This window comes from Coregonus lavaretus (assembly GCF_964263955.1).
Source record: "Coregonus lavaretus genome assembly, chromosome: 22".
In the NCBI taxonomy this organism is placed as follows: domain Eukaryota; kingdom Metazoa; phylum Chordata; class Actinopteri; order Salmoniformes; family Salmonidae; genus Coregonus; species Coregonus lavaretus.
In genome coordinates this window covers 9597031-9614548 of record NC_140009.1, presented here as the reverse complement: position 1 = coordinate 9614548, position 17518 = coordinate 9597031, and the positions used below count along the sequence as shown (strand labels likewise).

The 17518-nt window shown below is 45.0% G+C and overlaps 1 protein-coding gene across 1 annotated transcript in view; it reads right to left on the bottom strand.

Moving 5' to 3' along the window:
* Nucleotides 1-17518, bottom strand: part of plxna3 (plexin A3) — a gene marked incomplete at both ends in the record, with an annotated part of 147307 nt that overhangs the window by 9658 nt on the left and 120131 nt on the right. The window contains 12 exon segments of the mRNA XM_084186683.1: nucleotides 1857-2003; nucleotides 3819-3885; nucleotides 7635-7891; nucleotides 9043-9135; nucleotides 9137-9186; nucleotides 10302-10536; nucleotides 14100-14243; nucleotides 14753-14992; nucleotides 15203-15296; nucleotides 16236-16397; nucleotides 16645-16781; nucleotides 17406-17516. Of these exon segments, the coding sequence (XP_084042809.1) occupies nucleotides 1857-2003; nucleotides 3819-3885; nucleotides 7635-7891; nucleotides 9043-9135; nucleotides 9137-9186; nucleotides 10302-10536; nucleotides 14100-14243; nucleotides 14753-14992; nucleotides 15203-15296; nucleotides 16236-16397; nucleotides 16645-16781; nucleotides 17406-17516 (1737 nt within the window).

Here is a 17518-nt window from a genome sequence, read left to right as displayed (position 1 = left end):
ACTCCAACACCGCATCCACATCAGCTCGTGACAATACTCACTGAAATGAAAGCTAGAAGCTACATTTTGAGCGAGGAAATATAACACATTTTCAGTGCGGCCCTCCGGACCTCGTTGAAGACCGAATGCGGCCCCCAGGGCAAAATGAATTTTACACCCCCGCTCTCGAGGAATCCTGACTATTGGAAAAGCATTGATTCAAATTTTTACACAATCTACAACTAAACGCCATTAAATTACCTATGTTGATTCTTGGAATAACCAAGGTGCAGTCCCCATCCAAAAAGGTCAAAGGTTGTGACCAGAGAGGAGAGAGGTCCTTCTAATGTATTTATTTACTGGGCATGTACATGCTGTGCTGCCAGTCCATACACATTCATGAGGAGACCTTTGGTGTGTGCTGGGTGCGTTAATCAGGTGATTAGCACAGTGTGCAGCTGGCACAGGGTACCACAGACATATGTACCACTGACACTCACTGATCATTAGCAAAGTACATTTCCTTCCATGCACTAGAAATAGTTAACAAGTGGGGCATTTGTGATTAAAAACCAATTACATAGCAAAGTATAGGAATTCTCAAGGAGCAGGAGAATCCTTATCATTTGAGGAGGTCCAAGGTCAAGCAGGGTTCTGGACATGGGGTGATTTCTGGCGTCTTGGAGATAAAAGCGTATCTATCCGATCTGAGAATCTACGGTCCACAGGTCCACTTTACAGTACTTGAAAGTATCAGATCTGAATATCCAATACTGCAGTACTTCCCCGTAAAGTTGCCAGTCTTGGTTAAAGCCATGTAAAGGGATGCAAGAGATAACCGTGAATGATAGTTATCCATAGTGTGTACAGATGGCCCCAGACACAGAGATAACAGAGCCTCCCTCCCATCATCCATAGGTGGTATGGATTATGAGTGATATTAAGGGTATATGGAAGCAGGGGGCATAAAGCTGTCCTATAGCGTTGTCCTCTACTGAAGATCCCCCAGGGCCAGAGATATAGACAGATCCTATGGGAGCATCTGCCTATATAGGGCTAATTTCTGTGACATCTGCTATTCTGTCTACCGATCCCTCTGAAGGAGGCAGAGATGACCCTGTCCTGAGTTGATGCTGCAGTGTTGTCCCAGCAGTGTGGGGAGTGACGAATGGCCTCGGATGCAGGCAGTAAACAGCTGATAAGTGGAGAAGTGGAGGGGTGGGAGTGGGCGGGCTAGCAGTGCATTCTACCAAGTCAGCGTATTGCTATTTTTCCATATAAATAATTAAAATGAGGATATATTTGGAGAATTCCTGTGCTGTTTTTATGTTTCATTCGCCAATCTGGGGTGTGACGCTTTTATGTGGAAGTCAATGGGTTGCTGACGGTGAGTAAATCATTAATTGTTTAAGTGTAGTATTTCCTGGCAGTGCTGCTTGGCCGCCTGGTTAGGGTAGAGAGAGCGATGTGGTGGGAAGGGTTTGTTTTATTGGCGGACAATAAATATCTTGATTTGTTTTAATCATTACTGGCACGCAGCAGGTAAGTAGGTTAGTTCCATCAGCCCTCCCTCACCCATAAAGCCACGCCTCCTACCACTGTCTACACTGAGATCCCACAGCCAACGAGAGAGCCAAGGCCAACCTCACTTGCTCAGTAACATGTCAGGTGATTTGCATGGCAAAGCCTGCTAAACATTCTCCCACCTGTTTGTTTGTTTTGCATCTTGAACCACATTAAGTGAGAATCAGTACATGGATTGATCTTGCTGCCCTGGGACTGAGAGGGCTGGCTCCATTACGCTACATGGTGTGAGAGTCCTGGTCTGTGTGTCTGTGTGTCTGTGTGTCTGTGTGTGGAGGAGGGTCCTTCCGCACCAGCTGTTTGTAGTCGATCTGCTGGCGGATGAGCTTGTCTTCACTGAGCGAGTAGCGAGCCTCTCCTGTGATGGCGTCTATAGGCCCCTTCTCCATCTGCTGCTTGATGGCACAGAACAGCATGAACAGAGGCTCCCCAGCACACTCCTGAGAGAGAGAGAGAGAGAGAGAGAGAGAGAGAGAGGGAGGGAGAGAGAGAGAGAGAGAGAGAGAGAGAGAGAGAGAGAGAGAGTGAGAGAGAGAGAGAGAGAGAGAGAGAGAGAGAGAGAGAGAGAGAGAGAGAGAGAGAGGGGGAGAGAGAGGGAGAGGGAGAGAGTAAAAGCAGAAGAGGGAGGGAGTAACTGAGTGTGAAAAGAGGAGAGGGAGAGGTAATCACATCCCTTTCAGTGAGGAGTGGGGAAGTGACCAATTACCCACTTACAGGGTTTGATGACTAACCAGTGATACTAAGGGAACACCATTATTTAGTTCTTAGGGCAGATTAATTTGACATCATTAATTACAACATGACATCCTGAATCTAAAGCTGCTTGGGCACAGAGGGGCCTTCAAGCCCAGACACAGAGGACAATGGACCCATCTACCGGGCTTCTAAATCCTGCTGCCAGTAACCAAATGTAACCAGTAACCAGTAACCAGTAACCAAATGTAACCAGTAACCAGTAACCATATGGAGCAATATTCAAACAACGGAAACCTTAAACACACAAATGACTCCCCAATTGTCCAATGTAAGTAGGACAGAGATAGTTTAAGCATGAGTCAGTCATACTGATTGTTCATGCTGGGATGTGTCAGTGCTGTTCTGAATTTATGTACTGTGTTTGATGACATGTTCTTCTGTGGTCTTAATAATCTGTACAGTTGAGTTGACGTCACATTTAATAACATCATAACTACAGGTTTTAAGTTACTCTCCACAATGTTTTCTCAGTTCAAAACCAGTCAAACGAGAGTAACGAATAAGCTTCTATATTTTTCCAGACCATGTCCGATGAGATTAAATCCTCAGATAATTTGTTCTTCACTAAAGGGGTTTATGTTGAACATGCTAAGTAGATATTTTTTTTTCGGTTTCCAGAACTTCATAAATCTTAACATGGCATTACATTTGTTATTTAAGAAACTCTAGAACCTTTACCTTCCCGAATAACATCTACCCTCAGGTACTGAAAACCTCCATTAAGATATCTATTTTTGTTAATTTAGTGACAAGCCTGGCTACGAAAGCTGAATATTGCTATGCAAGCTGAATATAAAAATGTGGAAGCCAATCCAGAATAGAGGTTTAAGTAGAGCTTGTGGAAACATTTCTGGGTAATTACTTGGGGAGGCTGGGAAGATGGCCAGAACACTTTAACATCTGCACTGATGTAACTTAAATATAATTGGTGGCCATCCAGAGCTACATTCCAATAGGCATTTCAGGCCTGAACTCACAATGGGCCTGGTGTTCTTGTCCTTAACGTGAATGGCAATTTTAATCAAATCCCAGAGTAACACAGCAGTAGCATATGGCCAGGAAAAACACAGAAAGGCCATTTTGGGTGGTGGGTAGCACCTAACAGGATGTGGTTAGACAAAATGACCACAACTTCCCCCAGAGTGATTCCCCGATACGGTTCACACTGTGGCCATGCTGCGGTCACACAGAGTGAGAATTAACAGCACCAGGACCATGATTAGCCAAAGAACCCCACCTCAGAAATATAATTACAACTCGCACATTACACTAATAATAGCAATTAACGATCATTTTACAGAATTTCTGGATTTCTTTTTAGAACGGGTACAGAATCCACAGTGTTGCTTTGAGCCCACTGGTGATCCAGCCAAACAACAGGTATTTTGTGAATAAATCACAAGCATCAATCTTCTGCTAAGTATCTGAATCGCTCTGCTCTGAACCCAAATGAACCCTATGTTCAAAAAACGATCTGAGCACCATTAAAACTGCCTTACCTTGAGGAAGCGATGAAGCAGGAATGTAAACCAGTTGGTGAGCATCTTCTCAGCCACCGACTCCGTCCTACAGGAGAGATGAGACACCGGTCAGATTCAACAACACGTGTCTGAGTAGAGCAAGGTGCTAGTAAGGGACTGAGAGGAGAGCACTCAGCCTATGTCTCTACAGGTAAGTAGCCTCACTGTGTGGCCTAGGGTTATGTAGTGTTCTAAACCCCTGCCTAGGGTGATGTAGTGTTCTAAACCACTGCCTAGGGTTATGTAGTGTTCTAAACCACTGCCTAGGGTGATGTAGTGGTCTAAACCACTGCCTAGGGTCTAAACCCCTGCCTAGGGTGATGTAGTGGTCTAAACCACTGCCTAGGGTTATGTAGTGGTCTAAACCGCTGCCTAGGGTTATGTAGTGGTCTAAACCACTGCCTAGGGTGATGTAGTGGTCTAAACCACTGCCTAGGGTCTAAACCCCTGCCTAGGGTTATGTAGTGTTCTAAACCCCTGCCTAGCGTTATGTAGTGGTCTAAACCACTGCCTAGGGTGATGTAGTGGTCTAAACCGTTGCCTAGGGTCTAAACCCCTGCCTAGGGTTATGTAGTGTTCTAAACCCCTGCCTAGGGTTATGTAGTGTTCTAAACCACTGCCTATGGTGATGTAGTGGTCTAAACCGCTGCCTAAGGTCTAAACCCCTGCCTAGGGTTATGTAGTGGTCTAAACCCCTGCCTAGGGTTATGTAGTGTTCTAAACCACTGCCTAGGGTGATGTAGTGGTCTAAACCGTTGCCTAGGGTCTAAACCCCTGCCTAGGGTGATGTAGTGTTCTAAACCCCTGCCTAGGGTTATGTAGTGTTCTAAACCACTGCCTAGGGTTATGTAGTGTTCTAAACCACTGCCTAGGGTGATGTAGTGGTCTAAACCGCTGCCTAGGGTGATGTAGTGTTCTAAACCACTGCCTAGGGTGATGTAGTGGTCTAAACCGCTGCCTAGGGTCTAAACCCCTGCCTAGGGTTATGTAGTGTTCTAAACCACTGCCTAGCGTTATGTAGTGTTCTAAACCACTGCCTAGGGTCTAAACCACTGCCTAGGGTGATGTAGTGTTCTAAACCACTGCCTAGGGTGATGTAGTGTTCTAAACCACTGCCTAGGGTGATGTAGTGTTCTAAACCACTGCCTAGGGTGATGTAGTGGTTTTTCACTGATACTTCAGCACTGTCTATATATCTTCCACAAAATATACATAAAATATGTATATATATAAAATAGATATATTTTTTTAACCTCTACGGGATCGGTGTCCCGTATACGGGACGGTTGAGCTAACGTGCGCTAATGTGATTAGCATGACTGTTGTAAGTAACAGCACACTTTCCAGGACATAAACATGTCTTATATGGGCAGAAAGCCTAAATTCTTGTTAATCTAACTACACTGTCCAATTTACAGTAGCTATTACAGTGAAAAAAACAAACATGCTATTGTTTGAGGAGAGTGCACAACAACAGAAAACGTATCATGGCAACTGGTTTGATACATTCACCTCTGAAGGTAAATAATGTACTTACATTCTGTAATCTTGCTCTGATTTGTCATCCTAAGGGTCCCAGAGATAAAATGTAGCATAGTTTCTTTGATAAAATCAATTTTTATATTCAAATATAGGAACTGGGTTCTACAGTTTAAACCCCTGCTGTCTCTGGCTCCACACCCACCCCGCCCAGCCATCTAGATGTGTGAAAGTTACATTTTGTATTACCATATAATTTTTGTATGTTCTCTATAGTTATGTACTTGAAAATGTATCAATTGACCAATTCGGCACATTTGGGCAGACTTGCTACAAAATAGTCCAGTATTGCAATGCTTCACTGGATCAATCTGAAACTTTGCACACACACTGCAGCCATCTAGTGGCCAAAATCTAAATTGCACCTAAACTGCAATAGTATACAGTGGGGAAAAAAAGTATTTAGTCAGCCACCAATTGTGCAAGTTCTCCCACTTAAAAAGATGAGAGAGGCCTGTAATTTTCATCATAGGTACACGTCAACTATGACAGACAAAATGAGAAAAATCACATTGTAGGATTTTTAATGAATTTATTTGCAAATGATGGTGGAAAATAAGTATTTGGTCAATAACAAAAGTTTCTCAATACTTTGTTATATACCCTTTGTTGGCAATGACACAGGTCAAACGTTTTCTGTAAGTCTTCACAAGGTTTTCACACACTGTTGCTGGTATTTTGGCCCATTCCTCCATGCAGATCTCCTCTAGAGCAGTGATGTTTTGGGGCTGTCGCTGGGCAACACAGACTTTCAACTCCCTCCAAAGATTTTCTATGGGGTTGAGATCTGGAGACTGGCTAGGCCACTCCAGGACCTTGAAATGCTTCTTACAAAGCCACTCCTTCGTTGCCCGGGCGGTGTGTTTGGGATCATTGTCATGCTGAAAGACCCAGCCACGTTTAATCTTCAATGCCCTTGCTGATGGAAGGAGGTTTTCACTCAAAATCTCACGATACATGGCCCCATTCATTCTTTCCTTTACACAGATTAGTCGTCCTGGTTCCTTTGCAGAAAAACAGCCCCAAAGCATGATGTTTCCACCCCCATGCGTCACAGTAGGTATGGTGTTCTTTGGATGCAACTCAGCATTCTTTGTCCTCCAAACACGACGAGTTGAGTTTTTACCAAAAAGTTATATTTTGGTTTCATCTGACCATATGACATTCTCCCAATCCTCTTCTGGATCATCCAAATGCACTCTAGCAAACTTCAGACGGGCCTGGACATGTACTGGCTTAAGCAGGGGGACACGTCTGGCACTGCAGGATTTGAGTCCCTGGCGGCGTAGTGTGTTACTGATGGTAGGCTTTGTTACTTTGGTCCCAGCTCTCTGCAGATCATTCACTAGGTCCCCCCGTGTGGTTCTGGGATTTTTGCTCACCGTTCTTGTGATCATTTTGACCCCACGGGGTGAGATCTTGCGTGGAGCCCCAGATCGAGGGAGATTATCAGTGGTCTTGTATGTCTTCCATTTCCTAATAATTGCTCCCACAGTTGATTTCTTCAAACCAAGCTGCTTACCTATTGCAGATTCAGTCTTCCCAGCCTGGTGCAGGTCTACAATTTTGTTTCTGGTGTCCTTTGACAGCTCTTTGGTCTTGGCCATAGTGGAGTTTGGAGTGTGACTGTTTGAGGTTGTGGACAGGTGTCTTTTATACTGATAACAAGTTCAAACAGGTGCCATTAATACAGGTAACGAGTGGAGGACAGAGGAGCCTCTTAAAGAAGAAGTTACAGGTCTGTGAGAGCCAGAAATCTTGCTTGTTTGTAGGTGACCAAATACTTATTTTCCACCATAATTTGCAAATAAATTCATTAAAAATCCTACAATGTGATTTTCTGGAATTTTTTTCCTCAATTTGTCTGTCATAGTTGACGTGTACCTATGATGAAAATTACAGGCCTCTCTCATCTTTTTAAGTGGGAGAACTTGCACAATTGGTGGCTGACTAAATACTTTTTTCCCCCACTGTATTGTGGCCTTTCTCTTGCATTTCAAAGATGATGGTACAAAAAAATAAATAGAAAACACATGTTTTTTTGTTTGTATTATCTTTTACCAGATCTAATGTGTTATATTCTCCTACATTAATTTCAAATTTCCACAAACTTCAAAGTGTTTCATTTCAAATGGTATCAAGAATATGCATATCCTTGCTTCAGGTCCTGAGCTACAGGCAGTTAGATTTGGGTATGTCATTTTAGGCGAAAATTGAAAAAAGGGTCAGATTCTTAAGAGATTAAAGTAGCCTCACCGTCGGAGCAGCAGTTTAGGATGGTTGCGGTTCTCCAGGTTCTTCTCTATGAGGTCAGCCAGCAACTGTTTCAGCACCACGGTGGCGTACTCCATGCGGCCCTGCAGCGCGGCCATGAGTAGAGAGGCCACGTTACCTCGGTCCCGCATGGAGAAGGACCTCTGGGCCTCTAGGGTGTGGATGAAGGTCAGCAGAAACATCTTACTGTGCAGCAGCTGGCTGAACAGACGCAGGGCTTTCTCCACATTGGCCGGGGACTGAGGGACAGGACACAGGAGGAGGAGGAGGGGGAGGGGGGGACACAGAGGTTGGAATACACCAAAGGAGGTCCAAAAGGTTAAGAGGGGAGAGTGGAGAGGGAGAGGGGAGAGGGGAGAGGGGGAGAGGGGAGTGGAGAGGGGATATAGGGGAGAGGGAGAGAGGAGAGGAGAGAGAGGAGAGAGAGGGGAGAGAGGAGAGGGGAGAGGGGGGAGAGGAGAGGGAGAGAGAGAGAGGAGAGAGGAGAGGAGGAGAGGGAGAGGGAGAGGGAGAGGGGAGGGAGAGGGGAGAGGGGAGAGGGGAGAGGGGAGAGGAGAGAGAGACAAGGGGAGAGGGGAGAGGGGGAGAGGAGAGAGGAGAGAGGAGAGAGGAGAGAGAGGAGAGAAGGGAGAGGAGAGGGGAGATAGGAGAGAATAGGGGAGGGGGGAGGAGAGAGAGGAGAGGGGAGAAGGGAGAGGGGAGAGGGGAGAGGGGAGACAGGAGAGGGGAGAGAGGAGAGGGGAGAGGGGAGATAGGAGACGGGAGAGGGGAGAGGGGAGAGTGGAGAGAGGAGCGGGGAGAGAGGAGAGGGGAGAAGAGAGGGGAGAGGAGAGAGGAGAGAGGAGAGAGGAGATAGGAGAGGAGAGAGAGAGAGAGAGGAGAGGGGAGAGGGGAGAGGGGAGAGGGGAGAGGAGAGGAAAGTGTCAAGAGAAAAATGGGTAGAGAAAATGGTTTGTTATTAGTATGAGGATTACATGGAGCACCAGCTAAAAACGTGGCTGTAGTGACTTAAAATATTCCTCTATGCTGACTATTTTCTAAACATTTCTGCAGCAGACTCTAGACAAGTCGTCCACGGAGGCCTGGTGGGGCTCCTGGGTTGACTCAGCCTCAGGTTTGAATTAAAAGAAAGAAGTTGAGAGGAAAAGAAAACAGGTTGCTCTGAAGCTTGGGCACTAAGAGAGGAGTACTGCTGGCTACTGACTTTAGGGGATTTTTAAACAGGATCTATCACTTTATTTTGATTCCTTTATTTTTTTGGCAGCGAGTTACAGCACAACAAAAGTGAACTTCAGGAAAGCATACCGAGTTACCAAGACAAGACAAGTGAAGATAGAAGCACAAGGCAGTGAAGTGAACTAGTGCTCTAGTTTAGTTCTCTTACACTTACATCCAGCTCCTTGAGGACGGGGTGCTCCTCGATGCCGGGGAACATGACTCTCATGGTGTAGGTGCGGTACTCCAGGAAGGGGATCTTCACTCCGTTCCATGTCATTGGTCAGCTCCTGGATGTCTGTCTGCAGCTCAGCGAATGCTGAGTTGACAGAAGCAGAAGAGACAAAAATTGCTATTTTAAGCCAATCCCAGAGTAAAACAGGAGAAGCATATGGTCATGAGAACACAGAATAGTCATTTTGGGTGGTGGGGAGCACCTGACAGGATGTGGTTAGACAAAATGACCACAACTGCCCCCACTCTATTGATCAGATTAATTGAGTCTGAGCGTTAACAAGCTGCCACACTCCGGACTAAATCTACCCTGCTTCTAATCATTCTGAGCCGTGGTTGTCTTGACAGCTGGCACTGTATAGGAATACATGATAAATGCTTATGACACTTGCAATAATCAAATTGACCAGACTGCCCTCTACCGATTAATGGACAGCATATTTTGGTCATCCTCATACTGTCCACAGTCAGCTCTGCGGTTGCCTGGTTACCTCGTACTGAGTAAGCGTAGCATCTCAGAAAATGTATTGTAAAGAATGTAGAGTGATTGACCTTGTACTGTACCTACTTATAGGAGCATAATAATATGCCATTTAGCAGACGCTTTTATCCAAAGCGACTTACAGTCATGCGTGCATACATTTCTGTGTATTGGTGGTCCCGGGGATCGAACCACTACCGTGGCGTTACAAGCGCCGTGCTCTACCAGCTGAGCTACAGAGGGACCACAGGAGCATCACAATAACAACAACTGTTCAGAGCAGGCCAATGCTGATAGCACACTACTCTTCAAAAGCACACACATCTCTCTGATAAGAGCATATCAAAAGAACCTGCCAGTTGATGTTCCAGCTCACTTCGATGAAGCAATCTTTGCTTGAGGAAAAGGCCGTGAGCAGTGCTGGTGTCATTTCAGTGACAGACATGCATGTGCAAAGAGCATACAGATAAACATATAACTGTTTTTAAGTGGCCATTGTGAAAAGGATATTTGTATCTTTATTTTACCAGGCAGGTCATTTAAGTCAAAATTCTTATTTACAATGATGGCCTGGCAAATAGGTTATGATAGGATATGATAGGATATGATAGGATAGGAGAGAAATAGGTTATGATAGGATATGATAGGATAGGAGAGGATATGATAGGATAGGAGAGCAATAGGAGAAGGAGGAGGGTCATAGTGACCGGTGCTCCTACCTTCTTTACACTCCAGGGCCACTCTGGACTCCAGGTTGTCCATCTGCAGCTGGAGTCGTTTCAGGGTGCGGTCAGCGTCCCGGGTCTTCCGCTTGTAGGCGATGAGCACGGCGATGATGGCGATGAGGAGCACCCCTCCTCCCGCCCCGATCCCGATGATGGCCGGCAGGGTCAGGGTGCTGTCAGAGTAGATGTGCAGGGTTCCTGGGGAGTACTCCAGACCACCCACCACAATCTGGAGGAGAAACACAAACCAGGTTCCCATCCAACAATGTCATGACAGGCCTGATGGAAACAGAACATTTTTCACTAAACCTTCCAAATGTCGACAAAACAAAACACCCTAGAGAAGGTGGGATCTTTTTGTGTCTGTAAAATTAATTATGTGAGAAATGTCAGTGGAAACGCTTTTATGCACATATATTGATATAATAACCATCATATCAAAGTAAACTTGGAGTCAGGCAATGACATGTTCTGTGCTCCTCCCACTATGACTTGTCGCGAAACCATGCAGTTTATTAGGCTACAGATGAAATAAGTTATGATGAACTTCACAGGGTGGTGAAAGTGCACAGTGATGAGCTTGATGCTCCTTTCCAATAAATATCAAGGGTCTTATTGTGGTGACATGATCATCGATGCTTGTCTGCCATTTGACAAATACAAATGATCTCGCTCTTTCATCTATAATCTCATCATGTAGGCTATACGTGCGCTCTAGCCAAAAGCGCGCAATCTATATATATAACACATTTCTTGGGGGTGAGAAAACCATCAGTAGAGTTGAAAATGGAATGGAAATCCATTTAACTCGTATTTTCTATTCAGTACATGGGAATTTAACTGCAAAAGGTATTTTTATGTGCACTACGTCATCACGCACAGCCTTTTATCTGCAACAAGTCAATTTGATGGAAACACATCTCTAGCAGGAAAATGCACATACTGTTTATATGCAGATTTTTGAATATTCACATGAAAATCTGTCCCCAATTGGATGGAAAGCTAGCTACTGAGATGGAAAAATTGGGCTCTGTAATATGAAGGGTTTCATAACTACAGTGCCTTCAGAAAGTATTCATACCCCTTGACGTATTCCACATTTTGTTGTGTTACAGCCTGAATTCAAAATTGATTAAATATTTTTAAAAATCTCACCATCTACACACAATACCCCTTAACGACAAAGTGAAAACATGTTTTTAGAAATTATAGCAAATTTATAAAACATGTAATACAGAAATATCTAATTTACATAAGTAGTCACATCCCTGAGTCAGTACTGGTTAAGTCTTTAAGAGCTTTGCACACCTGGATTGAACAATATTTGCACATTAATATTTGTAAAATTCTTCAAGCTCTGCCAAGTTGGTTGTTGATCATTGCTACACAGCCATTTTCAAGTCTTGCCATAGATTTTCATGCCGATTTAAGTCAAAACTGTAACCAGGCCACTCAGGAACATTCAATGTCGTCTTGATAAGCAACTCCAGTGTATATTTGGCCTTGTGTTTTAGGTTATTGTCCTGCTGAAAGGTGAATTTGTCTCCCAGTGTCTGTTGGAAAGCAAACTGAACCAGGTTTTCCTCTAGGATTTTGCCAGTGCTTCGCTCTATTCCGTTTATTTTTATCCTAAAAAACTCTGTAGTCCTTGCTGATGACAAGCATACCCATAACATGATGCAGCCACCACCATGCTTGAAAATATGAAACGTGGTACTCAGTGATGTGTTGTGTTGGATTTGCCCCAAACATAACACTTTGTATTCAGGACATACACAATTTTTTTGCAGTTTTACTTTAGTACCATATTGGAAACAGGATGCATGTTTTGGAATATTTGTTTATTCTGTACAGGCTTCCTTCTTTTCCCTCTGTCACTTAGGTTAGTATTGTGGAGTAACTGTTGTTGATCCATCCTCAGTTTTCTCCTATCACAGCCTTTAAACTCTGTAACTGTTTGAAGGTCACCATTGGCCTCATGTTGAAATCCCTGAGCGGTTTCCTTTCTCTCCGGCAACTGAGTTAGGAAGGATGCCTGTATCTTTGTAGTGACTGGGTGTATTGATACACCATCCGAAGTGTAATTAACAACTTCACCATGCTCAAAGGGATATTCAGTGTCTGCTTTTTTTTTTTTTACCCATCTACCAATAGGTGCCCATCTTTGCAAGGCATTGGGAAACCTCCCTGGTCTTTGTGGTTGAATCGTTCGACACTATTGCACACTATTGCAAATTTTTACCCCTGAACTTATTTAGGCTTGCCATTACAAAGGGGTTGAATACTTATTGACTCAAGACATTTCAGCTTTTCATTTTGAATTAATTTGGAAACATTTCTAAAAACATAATTCCACTTTGACATTATGGGTTATTGTGTGTAGGCCAGTGACACAAAATCTCAATTTAATCCATTTAAATTTCAGGCTGTAAACAACACAATGTGGAAAAAGTGGAGGAGTGTGAATGCTTTCTGAAGGCACTGCATGTAGCTCAGACTCAGAGTTACAGTACATGTCGAAACTTTTTAGATTTGACCCAGGTTCATTGGAGCCCCTTCTAACATCTACTTTTTAAACTTCAGGCCAATTACAGATGGCTTCCAACAGGTTTGGCTAACGAGTTTCACCTTTACCACCCCATTCCCCTCCTGGCTGTGTGCTTTAATTATTGAGTGGTGAGGATGGGGGCCGGCGAGAACGCCACTCTGCTGTCTGTCCGTCACTGTGCTGTGTGTCAGGTCATTAACACAGCTGGCTCAGCCTTCTCACTGTGCCGTGTGTCTCCATCTCTCCCTGCCCCTGGGAGGGAGATCACTCCACTCCACCTCACCCATCACCCCCCCCCCCCCCCCCCTCTCTCTCTCTCTCTCCCCCTCTCTTTGATCTCAGCTTTGATTTGTAAATGCTCCCTCCTCTCCACAGCTGACTCTATTGATCTGATTAAATTGAGTCTGAGCGTTTCACTGAATCAACAGCCAGTTACCTCGTCCAGGCATGTTAGTGTCAAGTCAATCACATAAGATCAGGACCATGCCGTTGATACAAAAGGTAAACAAGCTGCCACACTCCGGACTAAATCTACCTGCTTCTAATCATTCTGAGCCGTGGTTGTTTTGACAGCTGGCACTGTATAGGAATACATGGATAAATGCTTATGACACTTGCAATAATCAAATTGACCAGACTGCCCTCTGCCGATTAAATCACCTGCTCTCGACAACGGTTGTCTGTCCATAAAAAAAAAAAAAAAAAAAAGGGATTGCATTTCATCAATCCAAGATTATTATTTTTCACCTCTACTGCTCAAGCCCACAGCTGATATCATTGTGCGCTGAGGCGTGCATGTAATAAAGCGAGGTAGTCCTGTTTGGCATTGATGATAATGCGCCAAAGCTGCGGAGTCAACAGATAGTTCGATTACATGGGAAATTGCTTGTATCAGCGGGCCGCCTAATCATAGTAAGTGTGTAATGCATGATGACCCTTTCCCATTTGACCTTTACATTTGGTGGATTAGCATTCAAGTAAAAAAAAAACCAGCCACACAGCTATTATAGAATTGATTATAGATGCACTGTCTTTACTGCACATCACCGCCGTCCTCTAAGTCAGGCATGTTTCCAAATAGCACAGATAAAAGTGTTTTAACTACATGTCAAATATATTTAGAGAAATAACAAGACTGGATTATGGCCAGAGCAGTTTGGCTATAAAGGATATCTCACACGAAGCTATTGTTGACATAAAATACACAAACTACAGTAAACGGTGGGCGGGACATCTGGCCTTACCAGGACTCTCTGCTCCCCAGTCAGGTCTGGCGAATCACAGAGCAGCTGAAACTCCGAGACAGTTAACAGACAGGGCGTTTCACCAATCATCACGCTGTAGTTCAGCCGGGTGTTGCCCGGAGCAGGGGGAATCAGATTCTTGCCCTGTTTTCAGAAGAAAAATGTTGTTAGTTTTCAAAAGAAACATTCTGTTGGACAATTATCACCTTTATCAGATGAAAGCACACACACAATAAAGTGTATGGGTCCTTAGAGTTTTATCAACCCTGACTTGTAACTCAATCCTCAGCTCAGGGACGTTGTAAATAGATGTGTAGGGAAATGAAGTTGTTTCTGTACTGGTTCTGTCTCACAGGACCTCTCTTGCTTCTCACAGGACCCAAGATGCTTAATCTCTAGAGCTTTATAATAATATAATAATAATAATATGCCATTTAGCAGACGCTTTTATCCAAAGCGACTTACAGTCATGCGTGCATACATTCTTTTTTTTGTGTGTGTATGGGTGGTCCCGGGGATCGAACCCACTACCTTGGCGTTACAAGCGCCGTGCTCTACCAGCTGAGCTACAGAGGACCACAGAGGACCACATCCTCCTTCCTCTCAACAGACAAAAGTAACAGAAAATGAAACCAAACAAGGAATCTACTTACTTTGAGGATAATGGGAGAGCCGGGCTTGACCGCCAGTATCCCAGAGTTCCCTAGTGTTTCGAAGGTGGGGTTGGGGTAGTAGGTGAAAGGTGTCCCGTTGAGGACGAGCAGAGCAGCCACGTGATCCAGGATGAAGCCGTACTCGTCGGGGTGCAGGCCTGACTCTGGGGCCTGGTGCTGGGTGTAAATGATGGCCGGGGTCAGACAGGTCATCACAGAGTCATTCACCACAGTGCACACCTGGACATGAAGAGGAAGATAAAAGAGGAGGGTCAAACCAGGAACAAGTATGAGACAAACTTCTGTGTAAAACCACAATACTGACAATGTGTACAGTAACAAAAGCTTATTGCGTAAGTCCTTGATGCTAGCTGCTATTATACAGGTTAACCATTTGTAATAGTCAGAACGGTAGAGTGCAAACATGGAATGTTTATATTGGGAACTTACATTAGTAGTCTGTATTCCTGCATACTTGGCACGGACTTTGGGCTCCTGGATGGTGAGCAGGTTGGTACCTGTGACGGTGATCAAGGTGCTACCACTGAAACACAAATGGAAACATGGTGGTGGAGAGGTTAAGAAGAGATAGTTATTGCACACTGGTGACATGGGCAGAGAGAGAACAAGAAATGAAATAAGAACTTCCGTGTAACAGAGCTGCTATTTAGTGCATTTGTCTGATTTGTATGATTTATCTTACAGTACTGTTGGGATTCGAAAGAAGAGGAAGCTCTACAGTCCCCTCAAGGGTCCCATGGATTAGGATGTGATATACATTGGATACATCATCCCCCATACTGTCGATTGTGCTTTAAGTGTCATGGTGAAATGGTTACAATGGGACTGTGTGGGCGTCTCTGTGCGGCTTTGGGGCTCATGTTGTAATCTTAGTGTGTTCCCGAGTCATTACTGGCAGTAATTGATAGCTGGGCTGAGTTTCTCCTCAGAAATCTCCCAGGGCACTGGTCATGCGCTGAACGGTTCCAGCCTGCAGCCTTGGCTGGGAGAGGAGTGGAGGGGAGGGGAGAAGTGAAGGAAGAGAAGAGAAGAGAAGAGAAGAGAAGAGAAGAGAAGAGAAGAGAAGAGAAGAGAGGAGAGGAGAGGAGAGGAGAGGAGAGGAGAGGAGAGGAGAGGAGAGGAGAGGAGAGGAGAGGAGAGGAGAGGAGAGGAGAGGAGAGGAGAGGAGAGGAGAGGGGAGAGAAGGAGTGGGGAGGGGAGGAGGGGAGGGGAGAAGTGAAGGAAGAGAAGAGAAGAGAAGAGAAGAGAAGAGAAGAGAAGAGAAGAGAAGAGAAGAGAAGAGAAGAGAAGAGAAGAGAGGGAGACGAGACGAGACGAGACGAGACGAGACGAGACGAGACGAGACGAGACGAGAGAGAGGAGAGGAGAGGAGAGGAGAGGAGAGGAGAGGAGAGGAGAGGAGAGGAGAGGAGAGGAGAGGAGAGGAGAAGGCTTGGCTGCAGCTGGTATCACCACTACTCACTTCACTATACTCCAGTTGGGCTCGATGCTGGAGATGGTGGGATCCTCTGTGTAGATGTAGTGTGTGTCACTGCTGGTGACCTCAGCTTTGTCGATTAACAGTTTGATTGACGCAGGTCCTGTACCAGACGGTGTCACACACACAATGTCCCTGTTGGTCCTCCTGTGGCCGGTTAGACAAGAGGATATGTCATATTGTATCACATAGAATTAATTCACTGTCTGAAATGACACTCAAGAAAATATCATGCTGTCACCCTGTCATGATGCTGTTTTAATTTAACTTAAAATAGACAGGTAACGTGCAGACAGGTTGTGCATGTCCAGTTGTGATAGAACAGATTCCACTACTACAGTATACTACCACAGTCCATTCCTCCAAGGTGGGGTCAAGCTGACTCACTACTCACTTAACAAACAGACACTCCTCCTGGGCGATGAACACAGTGACGGTGCTCCCAGTGTCCAGATGATGGCCTGATATTGTCAGACGGGTCCCCCCGGACACGGGGCCCTTCTCCGGGCGCACACGGTTGAAGCTGGGGGTCTGAGGAGAGAGGGAGGAAACTCACTGTTTACACCCAGCAGCACACAGTTTTTCTGAAAAGCTACAGTACAACAAACCAATTCCCATTATATTTCTAGTAATCGCTGCTCACACACTGCTGAAAATGTTTTAGTATTGTATTTTTGTATTCAGCAGCACAGTGACAGTGACATGAGTAAGACTCTCCTTTTTTCTGTAATTAGCTACATGCGTAGTTGCTCGGTGCACATGTATTCATTTGGCTGGGAGCTTCTTGGCTTCTGCTGGAATTAAACTGCAAGACTCATATTGATTGGTGGTTTAAGGGCAGCAGTCAAGCCCATTCAGTTCAGCGAGCGACTCTGTGCCCGGGCTGAGGAGATAATAGACCGACACCACATTCCTGTTTCATCGCTGCTTAATGCTCCGTCGGAATAGCTGGGTAATTACTGCATATCACATCGGCCACACTTTCTCTCACAACACTTTCCTCATCTCTGTTTTGCAGCATAAGGCTAGGTAGTTCCCGGGGCTACCTAGAACCACGGCATTAGTTGAGTCCTTCCGTCCCCGAGAGAGAACGGACAGACTTTCTGCACAGTCATCGGTCTAGGAAGAGATGGGGTCATGCGAGGTCATACGCACCACGAAGGAGTAAGTCTGGGAGGATTGGGTGCGGTACTCTGCACTGCACACCCCGATACACAACTCCACCGGACCGCCTGGAGAGTGGGGCAGCAGTGCCTGCGCCATGTCAC